Source organism: Sciurus vulgaris (assembly GCF_902686455.1).
Source record: "Sciurus vulgaris genome assembly, chromosome: 7".
Taxonomy (NCBI): domain Eukaryota; kingdom Metazoa; phylum Chordata; class Mammalia; order Rodentia; family Sciuridae; genus Sciurus; species Sciurus vulgaris.
Window position 1 is genome coordinate 64,891,991 of NC_136467.1, and position 24,095 is coordinate 64,916,085.

The window sequence follows — 24,095 nt, forward strand, 5'->3', positions numbered from 1 at the left end:
CTCCCTTCTCTCTCTCTCTCTCTCTCCTCTCTCTCTCTCTCTCTCTCTCTCTCTCCCCCTCTCTCTCTCCCTCCCCCCCCCTCCCTCCCCCCCCCCCTTTTGTGGTGCTGGGGATTGAATCCAGGACCTTGTGCATGCGAGGCAAGCACTCTACCAACTGAGCTATATCCCCAGCTATATCCCCAGCCCCTACAAGTTGACCATTTTTGTTTTGATTTGGCATATAATGTGGTGGGGTTTTCTATGTTAAAAAAAGTTTTAAAAATCTTTTAAAAGTTTTTTTTTTCCAATGTAGATGGACACAATACGTTTCTTTTTATTTGTTTGTGTGGTGCTGAGGATCGAACCCAGTTTCTCACCTGTGCGAGGCAAGCACTCCACCACTGAGCCACAACCCTAGCCCACTTTTTATAATTTAAAATTTTTAAAATCTGTGACTTCTGAATATTGAATTAGTTTAAAAAAGGTATTTCCAGATTGTCATTGTTCTATACTTTTATGATTCATTTTTAGATTCAAACCTTTTTAAATTTTTTTTTTTAATTTTTATGGTTACACATGACAGTAGACTGTATTTCAACCTATTATACATGGACTATAACTTCCCTTTTCTGTGGTTGTACATGATGAGTTACACTGGTTATGTATTCATGTATGAACATAGAAAAGTTATGTCAGATTCATTCTGTAGTCTTTCCCATTCCCATCCTCCTTCCCTTCCTGTTCTCCCACTGTCCAATCTGGTGAACCTCCACAACTCCTGCTACTGCTCCCCCACCCTATTGTGAGTCAGGATCCACATATCAGAGAAAACATTTGACCTTTGTTTTTTGGGGATTGGGTTATTTCACTTAGCATGATAGTTCTCAGTTACATCTATTTACCAGCAAATGCCATAATTTCATTCTTCCTTATGTCTGAGAAGTACTCCATTGTTTATATATACCACATTTTCTTTATTCATTCATCTGTTAAAGGGCACCTAGGTGAATTGAGCTGCTATATACATTGACATGTGGCCCATCACTCTAATGTGCTGATTTTAAGTCCTTTGGGTAAATGCCAAGGAGTGGGATAGCTTGGTCAATTAGTGGTTCCATTCCAAGTTTTCAGAGGCATCCATACTGCTTATTTATACCTTTGACCCACTTAAAAGTTATCCCATTCTGTGGGTATTTCCTTTGTTCTTATAGCTATCCTACAAATATCTGAATTCTATAGTATGCTTTTCCTACACCCTAATCATACCAATTTTTTACATATATATTTGTGTCTTTTTCTGAAATTCCATTAGGTTCTTTTTGTTTGAATGCTATATGACACTTTAAGTTGCTAAGGATTTAATGCATTTTAATAAATTTAGTAGGAAAAGAAAGGGATGGGGGAATCTCATGAAAATAAAAGGAAGATCAGTAGAGGAAAGAGGGGGCAGAGGGCAGGGAGAAAAAAGGAAAACACTGGGGAACGATATTGGCCAAATTATATTGTGTGCATGTACAATTATATAACATTGAATCCCACCATTATGTACAACTATAATGTGCCAATTAAAATTGGAAAAAAAATCTAGTAGGACCATCTTCTCTCACTGTGCTCCTTCTCTACTAGGGTTCCTGTTTATTTGGTTTAGAATCAGTTTTGTCCTTTACATTTGCCCCTTAAAAAAAAAAAAAAAGCGGATGCTAATTAACGGTGGGGGGGTTGATAGGGAAGAATAGAGCTACTTCAGGTAGAGGGAATATGGGGATAGGAAGGATAGTAGAATGAAACAGACATTATTACCTTATGTACTTATATGACTGCATGACTGATGTGATTCTATAACCTGTACAATCAGAAAAATGAGAAATTATACCCCATTTATGTATGATATGTCAAAATGCATAAACACATTCTACTGTTATGTATAACTAATTAGAACAAATAAAAAATAAATGCAAATATTGAAAAAAAAAGAAATAAACTGTTGGTGTTTTTACTCAATTATGTGGATGTATAAATTTAGTGGACAGATTGAAATGCTTTGAAATGTTTGTAATGCTGTAGGACCTATCCAAGAACATGGTATCCATTTAGTCAAGTTTTCTTTTGTGTCTTTGAGTAATGTTTTAACATTTTCCTCTTTTAGATCTTACAGATTTCTGAAGTTTATTCCTGGATATTTTATCTTTTTAGTTGCTATTGTAAATTGGGTATTTTCTTCTTTATTTTCTGTTTTTTGTTTGTCTATGTGAAGACTATTGACTTCATATACCCCACTATTAAATTCTCTTATTTTAGTAGTTTTTCATGTCAGTAGGTTCTTTAAGCTTTTTCAGACAGCCATGTTATTCATATAATGTTATCTCATTTATCATTTTTATACTTCTACAATGTATTTTTTGCAAGTGTATCAATTAGATCTGTTAGAATAGTAAATAATAGTAAATAAAATATCAAGTGATTCAATTTTATTTCTTCTTAATTCTATTAATATGATGGCTTATATTAATAGATTTCCTAATATACCTGCATTCCTAGTTTAAAAATATCTTGGTCATAATATATTTTTCTTTCAATGTGCTACTGTATTTATTCTGTTACTGATATTTTTAGAATTTTTCCATGAGTGGTATTGGTCTATGTTGTATGCAGTTTGTCGAGTTTATTTGTTTTACCTGTATTAAGCTTCATGAAAATAATTTGGAAGTTCTGCCTTTTATGTGCTAGCCTAAAATTTCTAGGACCTGTGCTTTTTCTAAGTAACTATTTAATGATGTTCTTTCTTTTTTTTTTCCCCATGATAGCTGGAAGATTTTCTGTCTCTCCTAAGGTTAATTTCAGCAATGTTATTTTCTTGGAAAATTATCTTGGTATTTTTTCCTAAGTTTTCAAATGTAATTACGTGGATGTTGAACAAAATAGTATCTTAGAGTTATTGAAATTTTTCTGTACTTTGTTAATGGTTTGTCGTTTTTCTTTTAGATAATTTTTGTTGTTGTAGATGGACACAATATCTTTATTTATTTTTTTATGTGGTGCTGAGGATGGAACCCAGTGCCTCACACATGTGGGGCAAGCCCTCTACCACTGAGCTACAGCCCCAGCCCAGTTTGTCTTTTTTCTTAGACATGATATTATGCTTTTCACTATATTTTAAGATTATCTAGTGAGTTTATTTATCCCCTACCTGGAGAATCAGGCTTTGATTCTTTTATTAATTCTCTTCAATTTCTGTTTTTGTTTTCATTAAAACTCTTTCCTTCTATTTTTATTTAGTTTAGATGTCTCTTTCTAAATCTATAAATTGACTGCTTCATCTGTTTTTATTTTTTTCACTTATTTAAATATTTAAAGTTGTAAAACTTATTTTGAACACTGGGAAATATGTTGGCTTCTAATATGTAGTGTTTTTATTTTGTAGGAAATCTGCAGTTTGAATTGTTCCTTTTTGACATTTTTTAACAACAGAATTATTTATCATTTTCACACTGTGAAGTCCAATTCAGACAGTGGTTTTATATGTCCAAACCTGTGATCAAGATAGAAAAATATCTTTTGAAAGATAATCAATAAGCTTTGCCTTCACCCCACACTGTCAGAATGTGCATTTCAAAAGACAAATTCATCCACTAATTAGGGTCACAACTAATATAGAAAGTAATCATTTATTAAGTTAAATAAGTCTTTATTCTTGAAATGTGTGGTTTTATTTCATTCTGAAAGTTTTCTGTGAGATTGGATCTTTCCTCAAATATAAGATATAGAAATATAAACTTTGTTATTTACTAAAAAATTCTGAAATATGATCTTTATTGACATCTGAGTTCAAATAGAATCATAATTAGTTTTTGGGGTATTCTTTCTATGAATATTGATATTCTGGACTTGAGTTGTGTGTGTGTGTTTGGGTGTGTCTGTTCTACATGGAGATCATAGTGATTAACTTGAGAATTAAGATTTTCTTCATAGGAAATTTCAGATGTCTGTTATTTTTATTTTATTTTGTTTTTTTCTGTCCTGATTAAGGAACGTCATTTTAGAGAGAGGGAGAGGGAGAAAGGAAAGAGGAGAGGAAATAAACTTATTTAAACCTATAAGAAAAATTAGATTAGGCTGCTGCTTTTTAATTTTTTTAAAAAATATCTTCTCTTAGTTGGCAATGGACCTTTATTTTATTTATTTGTATGTGGTGCTGAGAATCGAACCCAGTGTCTTGCACATGGTAGACAAGCACTCTGCCACTGAGCCACAACCCCAGCCCTTAATTTTTTTTAAATTTATTTTTTAATGATTTTTTGCCTGTTTTATTTCATCCTCCTAATGGAAAGTTTTTTTTTTTTTTCATTCTTTTTTAAAAATTTGTTCTAATTCCCAGTACTGAAAAAAAAAAAAAAAAAGTTCTAATTAGTTGTATATGACGATAGAATGGATTTTGACATATCAGCATAAATGGAGTATGACTTCTTATTCTTCTGGTTGTACATGATGTAGAATCACACTGGTTGGGTAGTCATATAGGAATATAGGGTAATAATGTCCAATTCATTCTACTATCCTTCCTATCCCCTGCCCCCTCCCCTTCCTTCATTCCCCTCTGCCTAATCTGAAGTACCTCTATTCTTCCCTAACCCCACCTGCTTATTTTGCGTTAGCATCCACATATCAGAGAAACATTCAACCTTTGGTTTTTGGGATTGGCTTATTTTGCTTAGCATGATATTCTCCAGCTCCATCCATTTACCAAGCAAATGCCATAATTTCATTCTCTTTAAAGCTGAGTAATATTCCATTCTGTTGCTTCTTTAGACTGATAAAAATACTTTAAGCCTGAGAGAACCTAAACAGAGGAATTTTGTCTCTGTTGAGAATTTGGCACTAGAGAGTTACTCAAGTATTCATGGAATTTAAAAAAGAAAGAAAGGACATATTCTATCTTTGTAAAAAATTCAGATTTTTTTTCAGGACTAAGGAACTGAGTTCCACAGTGTACCTTGCTATTTGAAAGTCTTTTTATTAAGATAATGAGGCCTGAGTTACTATTACTAGATAAGATTCTATTAACTTTGTTTACAGAGAATACAAGCTAGCATTCTAAAAGCATTTAACAACCCAACTACTAAAACTGCTGATGATGAAACTAGAAAAAAAGTCAAAGGTATGTTGACTCTTAAGTTAAAACTTTTTCTACAAGAAAATATTCAAAGATTCTTCTCAGGGGAAAAAGAACTGAGCATTGTATGAACTAATTATCTAACGTGTGACCTTAAAAGGAGGGTGTACTTACACTAGTGGCTGCAAGATGCTCTAGTAGGACATAGAAAATTTTAGAACGTATATCCTTGTGAATTAAAAAAAAAAATAAAACTAAAACAAATTTCACAAATACAGATTGACGCTGATGCCCTTTGTGAAGTCCTCTGAGATTTGAAAATATGTGGAAAGCAGCATCTTCCCTTGGAAGTTCACATTAATCATATTGTGTCATTCTGGTGTTTAGATAAGTAGGTTTACAGGTATTATCTAAATTTATCTAGATAAAATGATTAACTGTTCCAGAGAATCTTGTGAAGAAGTAATTTGTTGAACAATGCACTAATAAGTCAAACATAAGAGCAATTTACTTTCAGTGTTTGTTCTTCATCAGTCCAAATATGAGGCAAAAAAATGATTATCTAATCAAAGCTTCTAACTTATAAATATTTCAGTGTGAGTTTATATCCTGTGGTATTAGCAATTTACCCAGTCCTAAGTGTATATAGTCTACCTATACTTATACCTATAGTGATATTAACTAATGTTAGCATGAAGTTTTGTTATTTTTTAAAAACATTTAAAATATTGTTTTATTTATTGCCTACTTTTTAACTACTTCTTTTGTAGTTTTATAATGTTCATGCTATATGTCTATAATTTGTAAACACATATACATAAATTGTTGTACCATCTAAGACTCATTAAACGTTTGAGATTTTTAATTTCCTAAGTATGTTCCTTGTTCATTTGTGTTGAGATATTGCCATCTAGTGCATGTTTAGTATAATAGGTCAGTTTCTTTCCATTTTTGTTTTTTCTATTTTTAACTTCTTGTACAATTTTCCTTAATGAAATGTCTTAATTTATCATAGTATTTCTAATAGTTATTGTAATTAGTAAATGTTTGCTGATATATGTTAAATATGTCTGTTATTCAGTGTTCCAGATAGTTTTAAATGATTATAAATACTGTTTGTATGAAACCTGAAGGTAGAGGTCCAAAAAGGTAGAAGAGAAGTTTAAAAGAAGGATGAATGGATTTATTAATATGCTTTCTCCTTCACGGTTTATTAAGGAAATGTTCAAATTTTTTGTTCAAGTAGAGAGAATAATAATAATACAGTCAGTCTGTATTATCTGTATACCTATCATCCAGCTTTACATCCATGGTTTATTATGTTTATTATTTTTTTTTTTTCCAGTACTAGGGATTGAATCTAGGGCCTCATACATGCTAGACAGGCACTCTTCCACCGCATTGCATCCCCAGCCCGTTTGTTTTTTATTTTGAGACAGGGTCTTGCTAAGTAAGTCTATTTTTGCCTTGAACTTGTGATCCTCTAGCCTCAGCCTGAGGATTACAGGAATGTGCCACCTTGCCTAACTCTGCTTTTTATGTTTAATTAATTTTTTCCCAACTCCAGATTATTTTAAAGCAAACCACAGGCATAGTTTCCTTTGCATTATAAATATTTCCTAAGCAAAGTAATTTTGATTTAAAAAAATCCTACAAGCACGGGTCTGTGTGTGTTTAGGTGAATTATAAAATGCCCGTGTTAATTCCTTCTGCTAAGCTATGTTTACTTATTTTTACAACATTTTTTTATAACTGTGACCTTGGCACCTGCAGCCAGAAAGCATGATCTTCCCTATTCTTCTGTATGCCTCTAGGTTAGACACAGGCTTTCAAAGGTTTAATGGGAGCAGCTGACGAGCGGTATGAATAGTTGGTATTGCTCTATTTAGTTTACCTATTATGTTTTAGAAGAGTTCTTTGTTTCTTGGAGACTATGGTAGCTGATGGTCATATTTCCTTTATAAAAATGTAAAAGAGACATATCATTATATAGTAAAATATATTACTCAATATAATAAAGGAAATCTGCCTTATTTGGATTATTTTTGAGTAACAGCATGTAACGTTATTGGATGGTTGCTATGTTTTTAGTGTTAAAAAGTATGATTTTTACAGCATATGGAAAAGAAGGTGTGAAAATGAACTTCATAGATCGGATCTTTATTGGTGAATTAACTAGCACAGTCATGTGTGAAGAATGTGCAAATGTAGGTACTTTGGAATTCACTTCTTGGAATAGATTACAGTCATATCATTTTTATTATGTTTTCTTTCACATATTCATGAGCAGTCATTTTTAAAATTTATAATAATTGACTATATGACTTAGTTCTTAAAGACCTTTTAAAAATATACCTGATACTCCTAGAAAGTACACATAATTTTAAATTATTTTTTTCAAGTAAGGATGTTGTGTGCGTGATCTTTTTTTTTTTTTTCTTGATACATTCATGAGGTGCCTTTGGCCTATCTTAGTTTGCTAAAATATATAAGTCCCTGTGAACTATATTAGCTACTACTGTGAAGAGTAACTGTGTTGCATTGTAATGTCCTAAAATGTATTTCCAATAGACATAATGATAACATAATTTAGGATGATTCTTTTATTTGAACTTTATAAAACAGTATCATTTTTTTTTTGTCTTGACTCATCTTTGAATTTAGTAATAATTTCTATTTTACATTCCATCTTTAACAACAACTTAAAGCATGTATAAATTATTAGAGATTTTTAGTTGCTTCATAAGGAATACTTCTGAAAGTGTATGGCTTAGAGTATGGTAAGTTTAAATTTTTGTAAGATTTTAGTGATAAAAAAGAATCTTTATATCTATTTTTCCTGTCCCAGATTATGGGATACTCTTCTGTCCTCTCTAGTCTTATAAAACCAGGATTATAAATTATATTTCCTTCTAGCCTGTTCCATTTACACATAATGTGTCAATGTGGTATAACTTACATTTTTCTGTAATTAATTGACATAAAAGTTGATTTCTCTCTCTCAAAGGTAGAAAGTACCTTTTAAAACAATTAGCCTAAGCAATCTTAAAAATACTGTCAGGCTCTCTGCTTTTTTCCCCATAGCTTTTTTCTTAACATTTCATGCTTTGTTTTTTTTTGTTTGTTTGTGTTTTTTTTTTGGATGCTGGGGATCGAACCCAGGGCCTTGTGCTTGCAAGGCAAGCACTCTACCAACTGAGCTATCTCCCCAGCCCCTCATGCTTTGTTTTAACTTAAAAATTTAAACTGGAAGGTTTGATACCTTTGATAATTTACAGAACTACATGTCTATATTAGGATTTTAACTGAAGTTCTCAATTTGTTTTCTTTTTAAGATCTCCACAGTGAAAGATCCTTTCATTGATATTTCACTTCCTATAATAGAAGAAAGGGTAAGGAGAAAAAAGTAATTTTGAGGCCTTTGTGAAGAGCATTTATTCACTCATTTAGATATATTTCTGAGTATATTATCAGATATCTGAGATTCGTTAGTTTTTACATGTAATTGAGTTTGTATGGTGTGTTTGATATTGGGGTTTGTGCATGCATTAAGTATGATATACTTCTTATTCTCCAGGAATTTAAATCCTTACTTTTGAGAATTAATGTTAAGAAAATAATCTTTTTATATTTCTAGTGAATTAGAGATTTTAAAAAGAAAATTATGTCCAAAATTTATTTGCTTAAGAAGTTTTGTGTTATGTTTGTGGCATCTACCTAGGTATCAAAACCTGTGCTTTTGGGAAAAATGAGTAAATATAGAAGTTTACAGGAGACAGGTCATGATCAGTACAGTGGCACTGTTGTTATAGAAAATACTCAAATCAGAGCTGCCACGAAGCATTCTTCATTTAAAGATAAGGTGAGACTATGAACATTTGTTAAATATGGTTTTTTTAATGTATTGAGAAGTATTTTAAACATATACAAAAGTACAGAGAATAATAAACTCCCATGCACCCAAGTCTCAGCTTCATATTATCAACTCATGGCTAATTATGTTTTTGCAGTATCTATCCCACATTCTTCCCTTGCCCCATCCAGATTATTTTGAAATAAATCCCATATGTACTTTAAGATGTTTATTTAAAAGATGCTCTTTAGGGGCTGTGGGTATAGCTCAGTGGTAGAGCACTTGGTCAGGCCCTCAATTCAATACCCAGATTCTTTTTGTAAAAACATAACCATAGTACCATCATCATACATAAAAATATTAATAACTTCTTATGAAACCAAGCATTGAGTCATTATTGAAACGTAAGCTGCCTCATACTCAGGTTTGTTTTTGTGTTTTTGTGTTTGTTTTGTTTTGTGTTTGTTTTTGCTTTTGAGAAAAAGGAAAAAGAAGGTTTATTGCTAGCAAAGGAGAAACAGGAGACTCCTGTTCCAAAGGCTGCGATTCTGCCTCAGCAGGAACAGCAGTGGGCTTTTAAAGAGGTGATTCAAAGGCTACATTCCACCTGTTCTTTGTTGGAGTTGTAATTCACTTGTTATTTTGGGAGCTAGTCATTTCTGAGATCTGGTACCATCCCCAAAATCTGGATTACTTCGTTCATGCTTTTGCTTTTTAAAGTTTGTTTGAATTATAATGTAAAAAAGGTCCATGGATTGCAGTTATCTCTCTCTCTCTCCCCCTCTACCGCCCTCCCCTCTTTTCTTTTCCTCCAGTAAGGGACTGAACCCAAGCATGCTCTATTACAGAGCTAATCCCCGACCCTTTCTATTTTTTATTTTGAGAAACGGTCTCACTTGATTGCCCAGGCTAGCCTATTGCCTTAGGCCTCCAGAGTAGCTGGGATCACTGGGTTGAGAGATTATCATGTCTTTTAAATTTTGTTTTAATCTGCAGATTTCCTTTTCTTTTTTCTCTTTTTGCAATTTATTTACTGAAGAAATCATCCTTTTTTCAGCACTTCCTACATTCCACATTACTCTTGCAGTCCCATGATGTTCACAGGTTCTTCTTTCTCCTTTATTTCTTCTTAAGGCAAATTTAGATCTAGAGGCTATGTTAGGTTCAGTTTTATTATTTATTAATTTTGGTAAGGAAAACTATTAAGCAGTGGTATATTCTCAATCAAGTTCGTTCTAAGTATTTCTACTCCCTAGAAACCAGAAAATCTTTTTATGGTGCCATATTCAAGAAGCAAAATGATAAACATAAATGTCATTTTATGTTTAGAAATTATTAATATTTATGTATGCTGATGGTACTGTGGTTATGTTTTTAGAGAGAGTATCTGGGTATTGAACTCAGGTTCTGAGCAAGTGCCCTACCACTGAGCTACAACTCCAGCCCAAGAGTATCTTTTAAAAATACACCTTGAAGTATGTATAGTTTATGTGAGATGTATTTCAAAAAGAAAAGAATTGAGTTTCGTGCAATGGCACATGCTTATAGTCTCAGCTACATGTGAGGCTGAGGTGGGGGGACCATTTGCATCTAAGAGTTTGAGGCTAGCCTTGGCAACATAGTCGAGACAAAAAAAGTGGGGGGAGCTCCATATTCAAAGGGATTTTACCATTTTTCCTAGGGCCTCAATTGCTCATAGTATGCAGAAATATTTGAGAAATGGCAGCTTATCCTGTGTAAATGTTTTAAGGGATTAAATTGAACAGATACTTGGGTTTTTAAGTCCAAGTAAAACAGTTGCAAGGATATTTTTATTTACCATGTGGTGTTGACTCATAATTTGGTGCTAGGAATTTTAAGAATGCCTTAGGAAAAGATATATTATCTCATCTTATATTTTTAAGGTTTAAATAAACTTTCCCCATACTACTTAAAGCGAATTTAACAAAAACAGAAGTACCTTGTCTTTTTAAATCAATAATGAGGTAGAAGTACTGAACTTTAATAAATTATTGAGTTTTTTATTTTCTCTTATTGCTGAATTATGCTAGTTATTAACCTTTTAACCCTTTAACATGGAGTTTAATGCAAAGAATGACAAAGAAGCATCAGGTGAATAAACAGGGAGAAATGAAACCAGGATAGAACCATGAGTGCAAATGGAGAGAGTAATCACTATCACAAGAAACATTACTTCCACACTACTTAATCTAATCAAAAGGAACAATTAATAGGCAAGCTGAAGTCTAGACACAAATAAAATATTTCCTTTCAGATCTGTGGCAGCAGGCAACACTGTCAAGAGTTTGTAATTTGTTACTTTTTACTTTATTTAAAAAATACCCACTATGTCTTCAATATTTAAAAATCAATAAATGTGGAAAGATTTAAAGTCTTCCTCATAGCCCTGTTCTACAAACATCAGGTTCCCTTTCCCACAAACACGTAACCACTGTTGTTAGTTTCCCATGGAAAGGTTTACTTTTAAATTAGAACTATTTGTTGGTATATCTTCTATTGATCTTAGTTTAGGTGGATTTAGTAAAGGACTTTCAGAGAAGTGGTACTTAACAATTGTGGACAGCTAAGTTGGACTTCTTAGCATTTATTTTCAATCAGATCATAAGATTCTTTTCTCTGAAAACACTGTCAACTTACAGAATCAACTAATTCATGACAGAAAACCCTACAAGAATTTGTCATCTGGAGAAGAGAAAACTGTTTTTATATATCAAAAAAATGAAAACCTTGAAACGAGTGGGGAGTCTTCATTGTTTGCAAACATCGTGAGTACTGAGTCGTCCTCTGAATGAAAGCCCTACAGATGGCAGTGAAAAAGAGCCAGCCATTCTGAAAGTAGTGCTGATGCCGACAGTGAGGCTTCAGAATCTGAAAGTGCTTCAAAGCAGACTGTGCTGTTTAGATCCAGCAGTGAATCCTGTGTGCACACAGATGGGCATCTTCATCACCCATCTGCAAGTGAACTGCCACCCAACAAGGAGACTGACAGTGGTGATGAGGAAATGGCTGAAGCTATTTCTGAACTTTGTTTGAGCAGCACTGTAATTGGAGATAGAGATTTGACAGAGAAAGTCAGCCACTCAGTGTTTCAAGTAATTTATGTTTTTCAGAGGAGAAGCATATGAAGTCTCACAGTGCCCAGAATGCTTTTCAGACCCTTTCTCAGAGCTATGTAACTACTTCTAAAGAATGTTCAGTTCAATCCTGTTTGTACCAGTTTACGTCTATGGAATTACTAATGGGGAATAATAAGCTTCTGTGTGAGAATTGTACTGAAAAGAAACAGAAATACCAAAAGGAAACTAATTCTGCAGGTACACATTTAGCTTAATTTGTTTTTAATTATTGATGGATTATCAGTGACTATTAGTGGGTTATTGATCCCATATGGAGGCACCTGGGACCCTTATCTCCACACTTGAGCTGGTTGACCCTGGGATTGTCTTGTTCATATCTGTGCCTCAAAACTTAAGGCACTGACTAGGCAGAAAAGATTTTCAATAGATTTTTGTTGAAATAATTAAAGATCAAGAAGTATACATTTCTGCCTTGAAAAATACAGATCCACATCTTATTTGAAAGAAATAGCTATCTGAAATCTTTCTGAAAGAAATAGCTCTAAAACTTAAAATTGTATCACTAGTAAGATTAATGATGAAAATAATGACCTTCAGAAGTTCCATCATCTATTGTAAGTAAACTCAAGGTGTAGATTTGAAGATTTTAAATATTTGCATGTTATTAAGTTAGCCATACAGTGACTGTTTAGTTTAACCAGATTGAAGTGGGAAAGGGGGAAATTGTTAAGAAATTTTCAGTGCATCTCTCACCTTAATTGAATGGAAAGAATACTCTTAAGGTCACTAGTTGTTTTAAAATGTAGGTTTTATTATTCAGGTGTGGTGAAGCCAAGAAATCAGGAGATGATTAACATTGAAAAACTAGTCACAGTTCCCAAGAAGTAGGGAGGATAGATGATATATAGGGCTAGAGAAGTACCAGAGGGCAGATGGGGCAGAGGGAGTGAAGGAGAAACAGGAAATCGACAAGAGCCTTTGCTGTGGTCTCTGAGGGAAAGAATGGGTGAAGTGGATAAAGAAGGCCTAAAATGGGCTAGTTAGAATAATTTTAGTGGACTCTGGGGTATGGAGACTGTCTCCAGCTGTCCACTCCCTGACCCTGGAGTGATTAGGGCAGGTAAATAGTGGCCCAGAGTGTAAGAACCTAAAAATGGATGTTGTTGATGTATGGGCTCAGTAAGTTTGCACACAAAAGGTGCGCTTCAAATGTTTACTACTTCCAGGGTTTAGCTAACCCTGAGATGGGCTGTCCCTTTATGGTCAACAAGACACTAGATACAAAGCATCAGAATAAAGACAGGCTTAGTACACCCTAATTAAAGAAATGACTAGATGGGAGAAGAAAGAAATACCAACTTAAATTAATTCAAGTTTAATATGCAGTTGCCCATATTTAAATCTTGTCATAAATCCTTTGTATCAAACTTAATGAAATGCCCCATGATTCACCATAGTGTGGGTTCTCTCTTTGATACAATGAGTAATAGACCCACCTTTTAAAATTATAGGTGTGCTTGCTTCCGGTGATATTTGACTAGAAGGGCATTTACTGATACTAACAGTAAGTTACTAGCATTCTAGTATCCAAAATTTTGTTGTGCCACCTCTTCTAGTCTTTGTGCCTTAAAAAAACAAACAAACACCTTTACTTTCATCTCAGTGGAGTTTTGGAAGGGAATAGAGAGGCACCCTGTAATCAGAAGTCCAATTTCTTTAACATTTAAAACAAAGTAGTACGATGCTGCTATATAAATGCTTGCTATATTTTATTGTAGGTAATATGTAATGTTGAATTTTACAAATAAATTTGTTGCATTTTGTGCAGAAAAGAAAGCAGAAGGAGTTTATACTAATGCCAGGAAGCAATTGCTTATTTCTGCTGTTCCAGCTATTCTAATTCTCCATCTTAAAAGATTCCATCAGGTAAAAGCACATTTACTAAAACTGTGGTCATTTTGTGGATTATTTTGTAGAGTCCTATGTTTTTTGGAATAGTGTCAAATCTTAGAGAATAACTTACTGAGTTTAAAAATTTGCCGTGTGGAATTTCCTACTAGTTTAGCCATAATAGTTTACAAGACTTTTCTGATTAAAATTGTTTAATTTGCAGTATTGAATATTTAGGCAGTAGGAACCTAAGGAATGTCTATGAGTGGTATGTGTATGTGTGATAGAAAATAAGTTTTAGTAAGCGTATTTATAAGCAGAAGTAGGAAAATACACACAACTTTCTGAACTCTCCTGATCCCACTGAAAGGGTTTTTGGGCTGTCAGTGTTGGCTGGGAATATACAGAATGGCTCCAAGGCAGGTACTACATTTGTAGGACTTCACAATGGGAGGCAGCCCTAACTTTTTTTTTTTTTTTTTGAGATATGATCTTGCTGTATTGACAAGGCTGCCCTCAAACTTGAGATTCTCCTGCCTCAGCCTTTTTGTAGCTAGAATTATAGGTGCACATCAGTGTCCAGTTAAAATTTTTTTTTCTTGTTTTGCGATACTGGGATTGAACCAGAGGCAGTTCTATCACTTAGCTACATCCACAACCCTTTTTATTTTTTATTTTGATTTAGTGCCTTACTAAGTTGCCCAGGCTAGCCTCAAACTTGAAATTTCTTGCTTTAGTCTCTGGAGGGCCCACTATGCCCAGCCCAACTTAAATTTTTTTTTTTTTTTTTTTTGCAGTGCTGGGGATCGAACCCAGGGCCTTGTGCTTGCAAGGCAAGCACTCTACTCTCAACTGAGCTATCTCCCCAGTCCCCCAACTTAAATATTTTTAATGTGTTAGGTTTTTGTCTAATTATTTGTGGTTTAAATCTAGTGCCTTTTCTCAAGAGGATTGTTTTTACATTTAAAAATTATTTTTAAATGTCTGTGGAAAATGAATAAGTGAAAATACTATAGTAGTTGAAGGAGTTTAGTTGGAATTGTCAAAAATAAACATGATCATAATTTAAAGCTATTATATTATGATAAAGGAATAATTCCAAATCAGTTGGTATGGAAGCTAGGTTTATTCAATTAAAGATTTAGTGAAAATGCTGCTTGGGAAAATACAAATTTAGAACTTTGCATCATATCCCAATGTTGTTTTCAGATATTTTTAATGCATCAAGCAAATTATCAAAAAAAACTAGAAAAAAAATGTCTATTTGATCTGACATCTGTGTGGAAGACTTTCTAAGTATAAAAACCCATGAAGTAAATCTTAAGGAAGAAGATTGAGGTGTGTGTGTGTGTGTGTGTGTGTGAGAGAGAGAGAGAGACAGATACATACACACTCACACACACACACAGAGAACATACCCAGGGCCTTGCACATTCTAAACATGCACTCTACCACCGAGTTACACCCCAAGCCTGAATAGAGAGTTTTGACTAAATAGTTCAAGGATGCTGCAGAAAGACAGGAAAAGATTTTTCTTTGCATCTATCTCTGTCATAGAAAGATTAGGTTAAGTTCTTAATTTTTCTATAGCCAAGGTTATAGAAATGGACATGGAGAGCAAAAGCAAGAGAATGTCTAGCAGGAGGGGTATATCTGCAGTGATTCTGTGAGCAAGAGAAGATCATGCCAGATTGTAGATGCTAATTTCATAGTGTTCCAGAGCTATTTTATATTTGGTATTTACATCCCTCTTAGGAACAACTTAAGAAATTCATGTGCATAGAGGAAATTTTTTTTTATTTAAACATTTTTTTTTCATACATGTATATAGGGTAATAATGTCTGCCTCATTCTACCATCCTTCCCATCCCTACTGCCCCACCTTCTTCTTACTTGCCCACCTCTCTCCTTACTCTCCTCTGCATAATCCAAAGTTCCTTCATTCTTCCTTACCCACTCTCCACTATGGATCAACATCCACTTATCAGAGAAAACATTTGGCCTTTGGTTTTTTGAGATTGACTTATTTCACTTCATGATATTCTCTGGTTCCACCCATTTACCTGCAAATGCCATAATTTCATTCTTCTGTAAGGCTGAGTAATATTCCTTGTGTAAAGGTACCACATTTTCTTTATCCATTCATCTGTTGAAGGGCATCTAGCTTGTTTCCACAGTTTAGCTTGTGAATTGAGCTGCTGTAAACATGGATGTGGCTGCGTCACTGTAGAATGCTGATTTTAAGTTCTTTGGGTATAACTGGGTCAAATGGTGGTTCCAGTCAAAGTTTTCTTAGGAACCTCCATACTGCTTTTCAAAGTGGTTGCACCAATCTGCAGTCTTACCAACAAAGTATGAGTGTCCCTTTTCCCCCACATCCTTGTCAACAATTATTATTGCTTATATTCTTGATAAATGCCATTCTGACTGGTGTGAGATGAAATCTTAAGACTAGCTATGATTTGCATTTCTCTAATTTCAAGAGGTGATGAATAAAGGGAAATATTTATGAACATCTCAGACCCTTCTTGTTCTCAAGTGAAATGTAATATCTGTAAAGCCATATTCTCATTTCCAAGGGTTGAGAATTGTAGGGAGCACAGTCCCTAAATAATAGCTCCATTTCTAGTTTCTTAGAATCTCTTAAAGTCTATTTCTCTATAGTATTAGAATCCTTCACAGTACTGAAAGACAAATCTCAAATTGGATAGACGTCTTTGTCATAAACATGCCAATGATTAACATTGTAAGTGTATAAAGAGCTCTTAAAGACTAGCTAGAAAATATCCCTAACAGTAACATGTAAAGAATATCAGTTGAGGGTCTGGGACTGTAGCTCAGTGGTAGAGTGCTTACCTCGCATGTGCGAGGCACTGGGTTCCATCCTCAGTACCACATACTGATAAATAAATAAAGATATTGTGTCCATCTACAACAACAACAACAACAAAAGAATACCAACTGACAGTTCTAAAAGACGTACAGATTCCAAGACAGTAAAAATAGGTCCATTGTTCACAGCAAAAGAAATACAAAGTAAAATGACAATTCACCTTTCTTAACCTGTCCAAATTAGCAAAGATAACAGGAGTACTGATATGGATGGAATGGGATATATATATACATTCTCTTTGATCAGCAGTAGGCATATAAGTTGGTAACACTTTCTGGAAAGTTTACATATACCACTTGTATAGATCATAACAGATGCAAGGCCTAACTTTAGTATCTAGTATATGAAACATCAGATTTATATTTTAATGACACAGGGAAAATATGGTGTATCATTCTGTTAAAATTTTTTAAAAGTCAGGAGAGCACATATGCCCAAATATTAAGACCTCATAATTACATGTCAGATATTATGTTGAACTTCCTTTAGATCACTTGAAAAAACAAAACAAATCACTTATTGGGTATATTTTCCAAAAAATAACCAAATAATCTGTCACCCATTTCTTACTTTAAAGAAAAGCAAGAAATAAGCAGCAGATCAACAGTGAAATTATGTGATTAGTTTGCAATGAAAAGACCAAAAGAGTCTTGGAAATCTTGTGTGAAAGGATGTGTCTGTTAGATTTTGTCTATCCAGACAATTCTGATTTAAATATCTTCTCTTTCCAATAGTGTCCATGAATAGGTCTCCTATCCAATACATTCACTAGTCTGTCAGCTAGTTTTTATTACCATTACATAATGCCAGGCATACATTTTGCAAGGTTTGACTTTGGAAATTATAAATAGAAAAAAAGGTAGAGCTTATTCAAGAACTTGAAGATTTATTTTGATTTATATAATACATAATATTTACTTTCATTGATAAATGTTTAAGTCCTCAGATTCTTTTTAGTAAGTGAGTATCACTGAATTTTAGAAATAAAATTCATTGAATTTTAGAAAAAGGATATAATATGATCAATTTACACTTGTTTTCAGCATTCTCTTAGATGAGGTTGCTTATAGGCAAGTTTACTGTTAACGAGTCATTGAATTAGGCCTAGAACACCAGAGTTTTGACTCTAATTGAATACGTTTTCATGAAAGCACATGTGTTAGTAGCTTAGCTTTTAACACATTAAGTTTATTTTTTCATAAGCAATGGTGAGAATTATTTCCCTTATTGTTCATGGTAAAAATCTCCATGTAAATGAGTAATCTTTTCAGTAGCAGTTTCTGAAAACCTAATTTTTAACTTAGTCATATCAATTTTGTACTCTTCATTAGTCACACTTGTATATTTCCATGAAAACAATTCTAGAATTCCTTTTTGGATTTTAATTAACTCAGTCTTTAGCACTAATTAAATTTGTTGCATTAAAAAATTTGTTTTTGATATTTTTAAGGCTGGCTTGAGTCTTCGTAAAGTAAACAGACATGTAGATTTTCCACTTACGCTTGATTTAGCACCATTCTGTTCTGCTACTTGTAAGGTACAGTATATTAAGTTACCTAACTGACCTGAAAATATACTTAAACGTATCCACTTTGTTTATTAGGCTGTGCTTTTGTGCTTTTTGTTTTTGTTGTTGTCATTTTAAAAATAAACCTCTCCTTAAAGAAATTTTTTAATAATGAAGGTAAACCAGTAACTTTTTCACTTTTAATACACTGAATCTGACTTCTGTCCTTTGGGACAAAGATGAACAAAGCATGAGGCATGGTACTGGTGAAGATCAAAGCTGCTTGTGAACACTTTTAGAAGCTGATAGTTGCTGAGAGAAGTGAGAAGGTTTTGTGCAGCCTCTTGTTTCTTGAGTGATCTGCTTAATCAGTAGTTATTTGACATTTGTGGAATTCTGTATGTTTTGCAAACAGTATTCTAGAAGATGGTTTTTTATGTCATTTCATGTGTGCTACTGAGAGTAAGGTAATTGTCAGCTGAGTATAATACTTCAAATTGTTCATACCTTATGAGGTATAGAAAACAGAATGTTCAATAATTGCTTGTATATACAGTAAGAATTGTACAGATAAAATTGATTACTTTTTCTTGAGGGAACCAAAGCATTATGAAATAACAGTATCCTGTTTAAGTTCAGGTTTTATGGTTGTGTAATAGAATGCTTTTTGAATTTAATATTTTAGTATATCAATCAATCAAAACAAAATCTTGAGGCTGGGGATATGCTCAGTGGTAGAGTGCTTGCCTTGCATACACAAGGCCCTGGATTCAATCCCCAGCACCACAAAAAAAAAAAAAAAACAATCTGCAACTATTAATACTTGGTATTCCTGAAAATTTGATAATGTGGTAATAATAATGAAATTTAATAAGCTCTTTACTTTTTTTTTCCTTAAATTGGGGTGCTAGGGATCAAATCCAGGCCTTGGCACATGTTTAGGCAAGTGCTTTGCCACTGAGCTACATTCCAGACCTCTTTGTTAAATTTATGAGAACAAGCTGGGTCCAGTGGCACATGCCAGTAATCCCAGTGACTCAGGAGGTTGAGGCAGGAGGATCACCAGCTTGGGGCCGCCTCAGCAACTTAGTGAGATCCTGTCTCAGAAAATAAAGAGGGGCTGGGGATGTGGCTCAGTGGTAAAGTGCCTTTGAATCCACTCCCCAATACCAAAAAAAAAAAAAAAAAACAGAGAACATGTTATACTTTAAAAGTGCCTACTATGAAGAATTTTTAGCTTACACAAAGTAGTAACAAGAGTACAGTGAATCTCCAGCACTTAGCCCTAAAACCTCAGATTTATGGCCTGTCCTACCCCATCCACGTGTTCCTCGATGTTCTTCTCTGTTATTATCATTTATACATAAATATTTCCTTATGTATATCTCTAAAAGATAAGACTTACTCTCTATCCTTTTTGACATAATCATAGTATCATTAGTGTAATTTCTTCAATCACCTAGTTTTCAAATTTCCTAAATCAAATGTGAATTTTTAAAATGAATTGATAACCTATTAAGTGCCATAGGTTATGAATGATGTCTTTTAAGATACTGTCAATGTATAGTGTCTCTTCTCCTGCCTCTCTCCCCTCTCTTGCAGTTTATTTGTTGAAAGAAACCAGGTCATCTTTCTTGGAATTTCCCATAATTTAGATTTTTATTATTATTCCCTGTCTTCTTTATTTTCTACAAATAGGTAATTGGACCCAGAGAAGCCTGAATTGAATTCAAATTTCATACCCCTTGCCCTGCCCTCCCCCCCTTTTTTTTTCCTGGTAAGGCTATTCATACGCATTGTTCTGTTCTTTTGTCAGGAAGCACCAGTGTATCAATTACCCATCTTTGTGTGATATTAGCAACCAGTGGTGCTCCATACTAGATCCAAGAGTTCACTAAGAATTATAGAATGGTGATGTTTAATTTGGACATTTCTTTTTCATTTATTAGCTAGAATACTTCTATGTAAAGAGAAATTCTTTTCATCTGTTTAGTTGTCTTTTCTGACAGAAAAGGCAGGATAAATGTTTGATCCTTTCTAAACCAGTTTTCAAAATATGAATTATTCCATTGGTGTTCTCAAACTGTGATTAAATTATAATATCCATGATTATGTATTCATGGATTAAATAGAGATGTTTCCGGGTTCATTACATTTTTCTTTTTATTCATGATCTAATATATCAGTCTATTCTGTCCATATTTGACCACTGAAAATCACTACAAGTTGGCTTCTGGATTTTTGTGACATGACCCTGTTGTTCTCTCTATATGGGTTATGCCACCAACTGAATACATTGTTCATTTGTGTATTTTAAAAATTTTCCTGCTTAGTGTTTAGTTTTTTTAAATTGTTTTATATTTAAATATTTACATAATTCCCAAGCCAAATGTATCAAATGTACTAAAAAAGATAAATTCAAAGAAGTCTGATTTCCTCCATGTCCATTTTGCCTATTTACTCCCGCCTTTTATAGATTAATATATTAAAATTGTTTTAAAATATAAACAGAGGGGTATGCATATTGCATCTCCCCTCTTAAATAATATTTTATACCATGTATCCTTGTTTTCTACTTTATTCTTAACTTTTTAGTCTGGAGATTATTTCATAGCAGTATTTAGAGATAGTATGCACTTTCTTTTCCCTCCCTCCGTTTCTTCTTTCCTTCCTTCCTTTCCTGGTATCAAACCCAGGGCCTGTGATTGGTAAACACGTGCTCTACCTCTGAGTTACTATTCTCCACCTGGCACTCCATTTTTGAAGCAGCATTGGGTTGGATGCATCGTAGTTTATTCAACCATTTCTTAATCTGTGGACATATATGAGTCTACTTCAGTTTTTTGGATAGTACACATAATCCTGCAACTAATAGTCCTGGGGCCTGTCTTTTTACATTTTCTTAAGTACCTTGGAATACAATCAGTAATATGTATGTAACTTAGCTAGATAACAATGAAATTTCCTTGCATAAGGGTGGACCCATTCATATTCCCCATGCACCTCTTAGCAAGCATTCTTTTTCTCTGTAGACCAGCCAACAGAGAACCTTGTTAAGCTTTGCATTTGTGCCAACCTAATAGGTATAAGGGAAATATCTCAGTGTAGTTTAATAGATGCATTTCTGTTTTAAGTGGGATATACATTTACTTATTTTTTCTTACAAGAATATTTCATTAAATATTACTAATTTGGTTTTTTTTTTCTTTGTTTTAAAGAATGTAAGTGTGGGAGACAAAGTTCTTTATGGTCTCTATGGCATAGTGGAACACAGTGGCTCAATGAGAGGAGGTCATTACACTGCTTATGTGAAAGTGAGAATACCCTCCAGGAATTTATTGGAACATATCACTGGGAAGAAAAATGTACCTGGTATGCCATATTCAGCATTTTTATTCTTAAAAATAAGGGAATCTGTGCTTCCTTTTTTGGAAGAAGATATATTACCTTGGGTGAATTCACTTTATCAATGTTTAATGCAAGTTATCTCTAGGAGTGCTCAGATAATTTGAAAACCTTGATTATCATAAAACTATACTCTTTTAAAAAAAATTTAAAAAAGACTATACTCTTAGGTGATATGAAGTGACACATGAGTTTTCAAGGTTTTTGAATTATCATGTAGTGCAGTAGATACTATTTTACTTAACAATACCCAAAATTTTGAAGAACCCCCCCCCCCCCCAGAATAGAGTAGGAGTTGGGAAATTTGCTGGCTTTGCATATGTATCACCAAATTAACTTTTGCTCCTTTCCTTTATCAGTGAAACTGATTCTTTTCTCTGAGTAATTAATATTTACAAGGCTTATATTCACTAGATATTTAAATTTCTGTTACCTGGGGATAACTAATAATTCTAATACTCATGTTTTGAAAGAATTGGTTCATTTTGGAAAATGCTTAATGCAAGAAGAAAACAGACTCCTACAATAAAATCTACCAATAGATAAGTGTAGTTTATAATGAATATGTTGGTGTTCATAATTTAGAAAAAACAAAACATGTTACTGTAAAATTGTACTTCTTTTTGTTTTGTAGGTTTGAAAGAACCAGATAGTGAATCAGGAGGCCAGTGGGTCCATATTAGTGACACTTACGTGCAGATGGTTCCAGAATCAAGAGCACTTAGTGCACAAGCTTATCTTCTTTTTTATGAAAGAATATTACAATGATTTGTTAATTGTTAATGGCAATGATTATTTAGCTCACTTTTATTTGAATGCTGCAATGGTAACCATAATATGTAATGTGCCTTTAGTCTTCTCTTTTACATAGGAATAGCATGTCCCTCAAATGCTCCTTAACTTTTTTACCATTATGGTGAATCCTTTAAAGTAAATTAAATTTACTCAATGTTTTCAAATTCATATTTTTAAATATAAAGAACATTTTTTTTTAAATATTTGTCTCAGAGACAAATAATCAAAATTTATAGTGGTTGAGGAAGTCCCTTTCTAATATGACTCATTAATAACAAGCATTTAGAAATGATGATGGCTGAATCAAAAAATTCCTTAACACAGTTTTTCCTCAGTGTATTACCACTTTCCAGATCTCATGTACTATATCCTGTGCCATATATTTACTAATTTTAAAAAATGTTTTAGCCTTTTTTAACCATGGTCTTGTTTCGAGAAATCATATTTCACATTTATGTACTTATTTTTTCTAATAAACATTAAAATAAATTTAAAAACTATTAAAGAAAAATTACTCATCCATGTGCTGCACCACTTAAATCATCTCAGGGCTATCCAGTGGCATATGTGGTCTCTTGTTTAGAAAACATTGCCATAGCTATGTGAAATAATGTCTAATATAACATAGTTACTTCATCATATTTTATGTAACTTAGCCATATAAAAAGGTATCAATGTAATTTTGGTAGTGTGGGTTTACAAATAGTATGCTGATTAGCTTATTGTGTTGGGGAATATTGAAACATTCTATAAACAAATCATTTGCAGCCTATTCATGATAGAGTTAAAGATAATTTGCAAGTGTCTGGCCAAAGTCAAAATATAATTATAGATAAATGTGATATTCAGAATTGATAAACAGAAGTTGATAATCCACTGGAATCATTGGATACTTTGAAATATAAAGTAGCAAATTATGTGCACATGATAGAGAATTATACTCTTAACAAGGAACAACTTCAATTTCTGTATTTAAGTAAATAGTAAACAAGTTTTGGGGGTATAAAGACACCCCCCACTTTTTTGTCTTTAACAACAATCATTTAAAAGTTCAGTTGTATTTAGTTTTTACTTTAATGAGGCACAGAGCTGGCACTTCTGTTGTCTTTTATATAATTAAATAATAGCAAAAATACAGTAGTTCTCCCACCTCTAGAAAACAAATTATTAAGTTGTCAAAACTTAGCATGAAAAATATTACTATTACTCAGGCTTAAATTTTAAAAAATCATGGCTATTTCAGTGTCATGTTATTGAATCAAAACATAATTTCATGGTTCTAGCATCCTAATAATTAGTGCCAATGAATGATATACAGGCAAGTGTCAGATAATTTTTCAGAAAGGAAAAAAAAGGATAGGAATAGTGGCTGTAGATAATGTGTAGAAATTTTTTTACCAAGACCTACCTTTTTTAAGCAGATTAACAAGGTTACCAGTGCTATCTTTTGATACATGGATGAATGGAATTGGGATTAGTGTTAGATGGTAATGGTATACCAAATGCAGAACTTAAAAATGTCATTGCAGCCGAGTGCAGCGAGTACACACCTGTAATCCCAG

At 33.3% G+C, this 24,095-nt stretch overlaps 1 protein-coding gene across 1 annotated transcript in view; it reads left to right on the forward strand.

Annotated features, from left to right (window-relative positions):
* The window catches only part of USP45 (ubiquitin specific peptidase 45), a 78,885-nt gene extending 54,796 nt beyond the window's left edge, over positions 1-24,089 (forward strand). The window contains 12 exon segments of the mRNA XM_079148643.1: positions 5,056-5,137; positions 7,208-7,299; positions 8,428-8,484; positions 8,814-8,954; positions 11,606-11,749; positions 11,751-11,784; positions 11,787-12,020; positions 12,023-12,280; positions 13,872-13,969; positions 18,277-18,363; positions 21,552-21,705; positions 22,373-24,089. Coding sequence (XP_079004769.1) covers positions 5,056-5,137; positions 7,208-7,299; positions 8,428-8,484; positions 8,814-8,954; positions 11,606-11,749; positions 11,751-11,784; positions 11,787-12,020; positions 12,023-12,280; positions 13,872-13,969; positions 18,277-18,363; positions 21,552-21,705; positions 22,373-22,506 — 1,515 coding nt within the window. The 3' untranslated portion in view covers positions 22,507-24,089.
* The last annotated feature ends 6 nt before the right edge of the window (positions 24,090-24,095 follow it).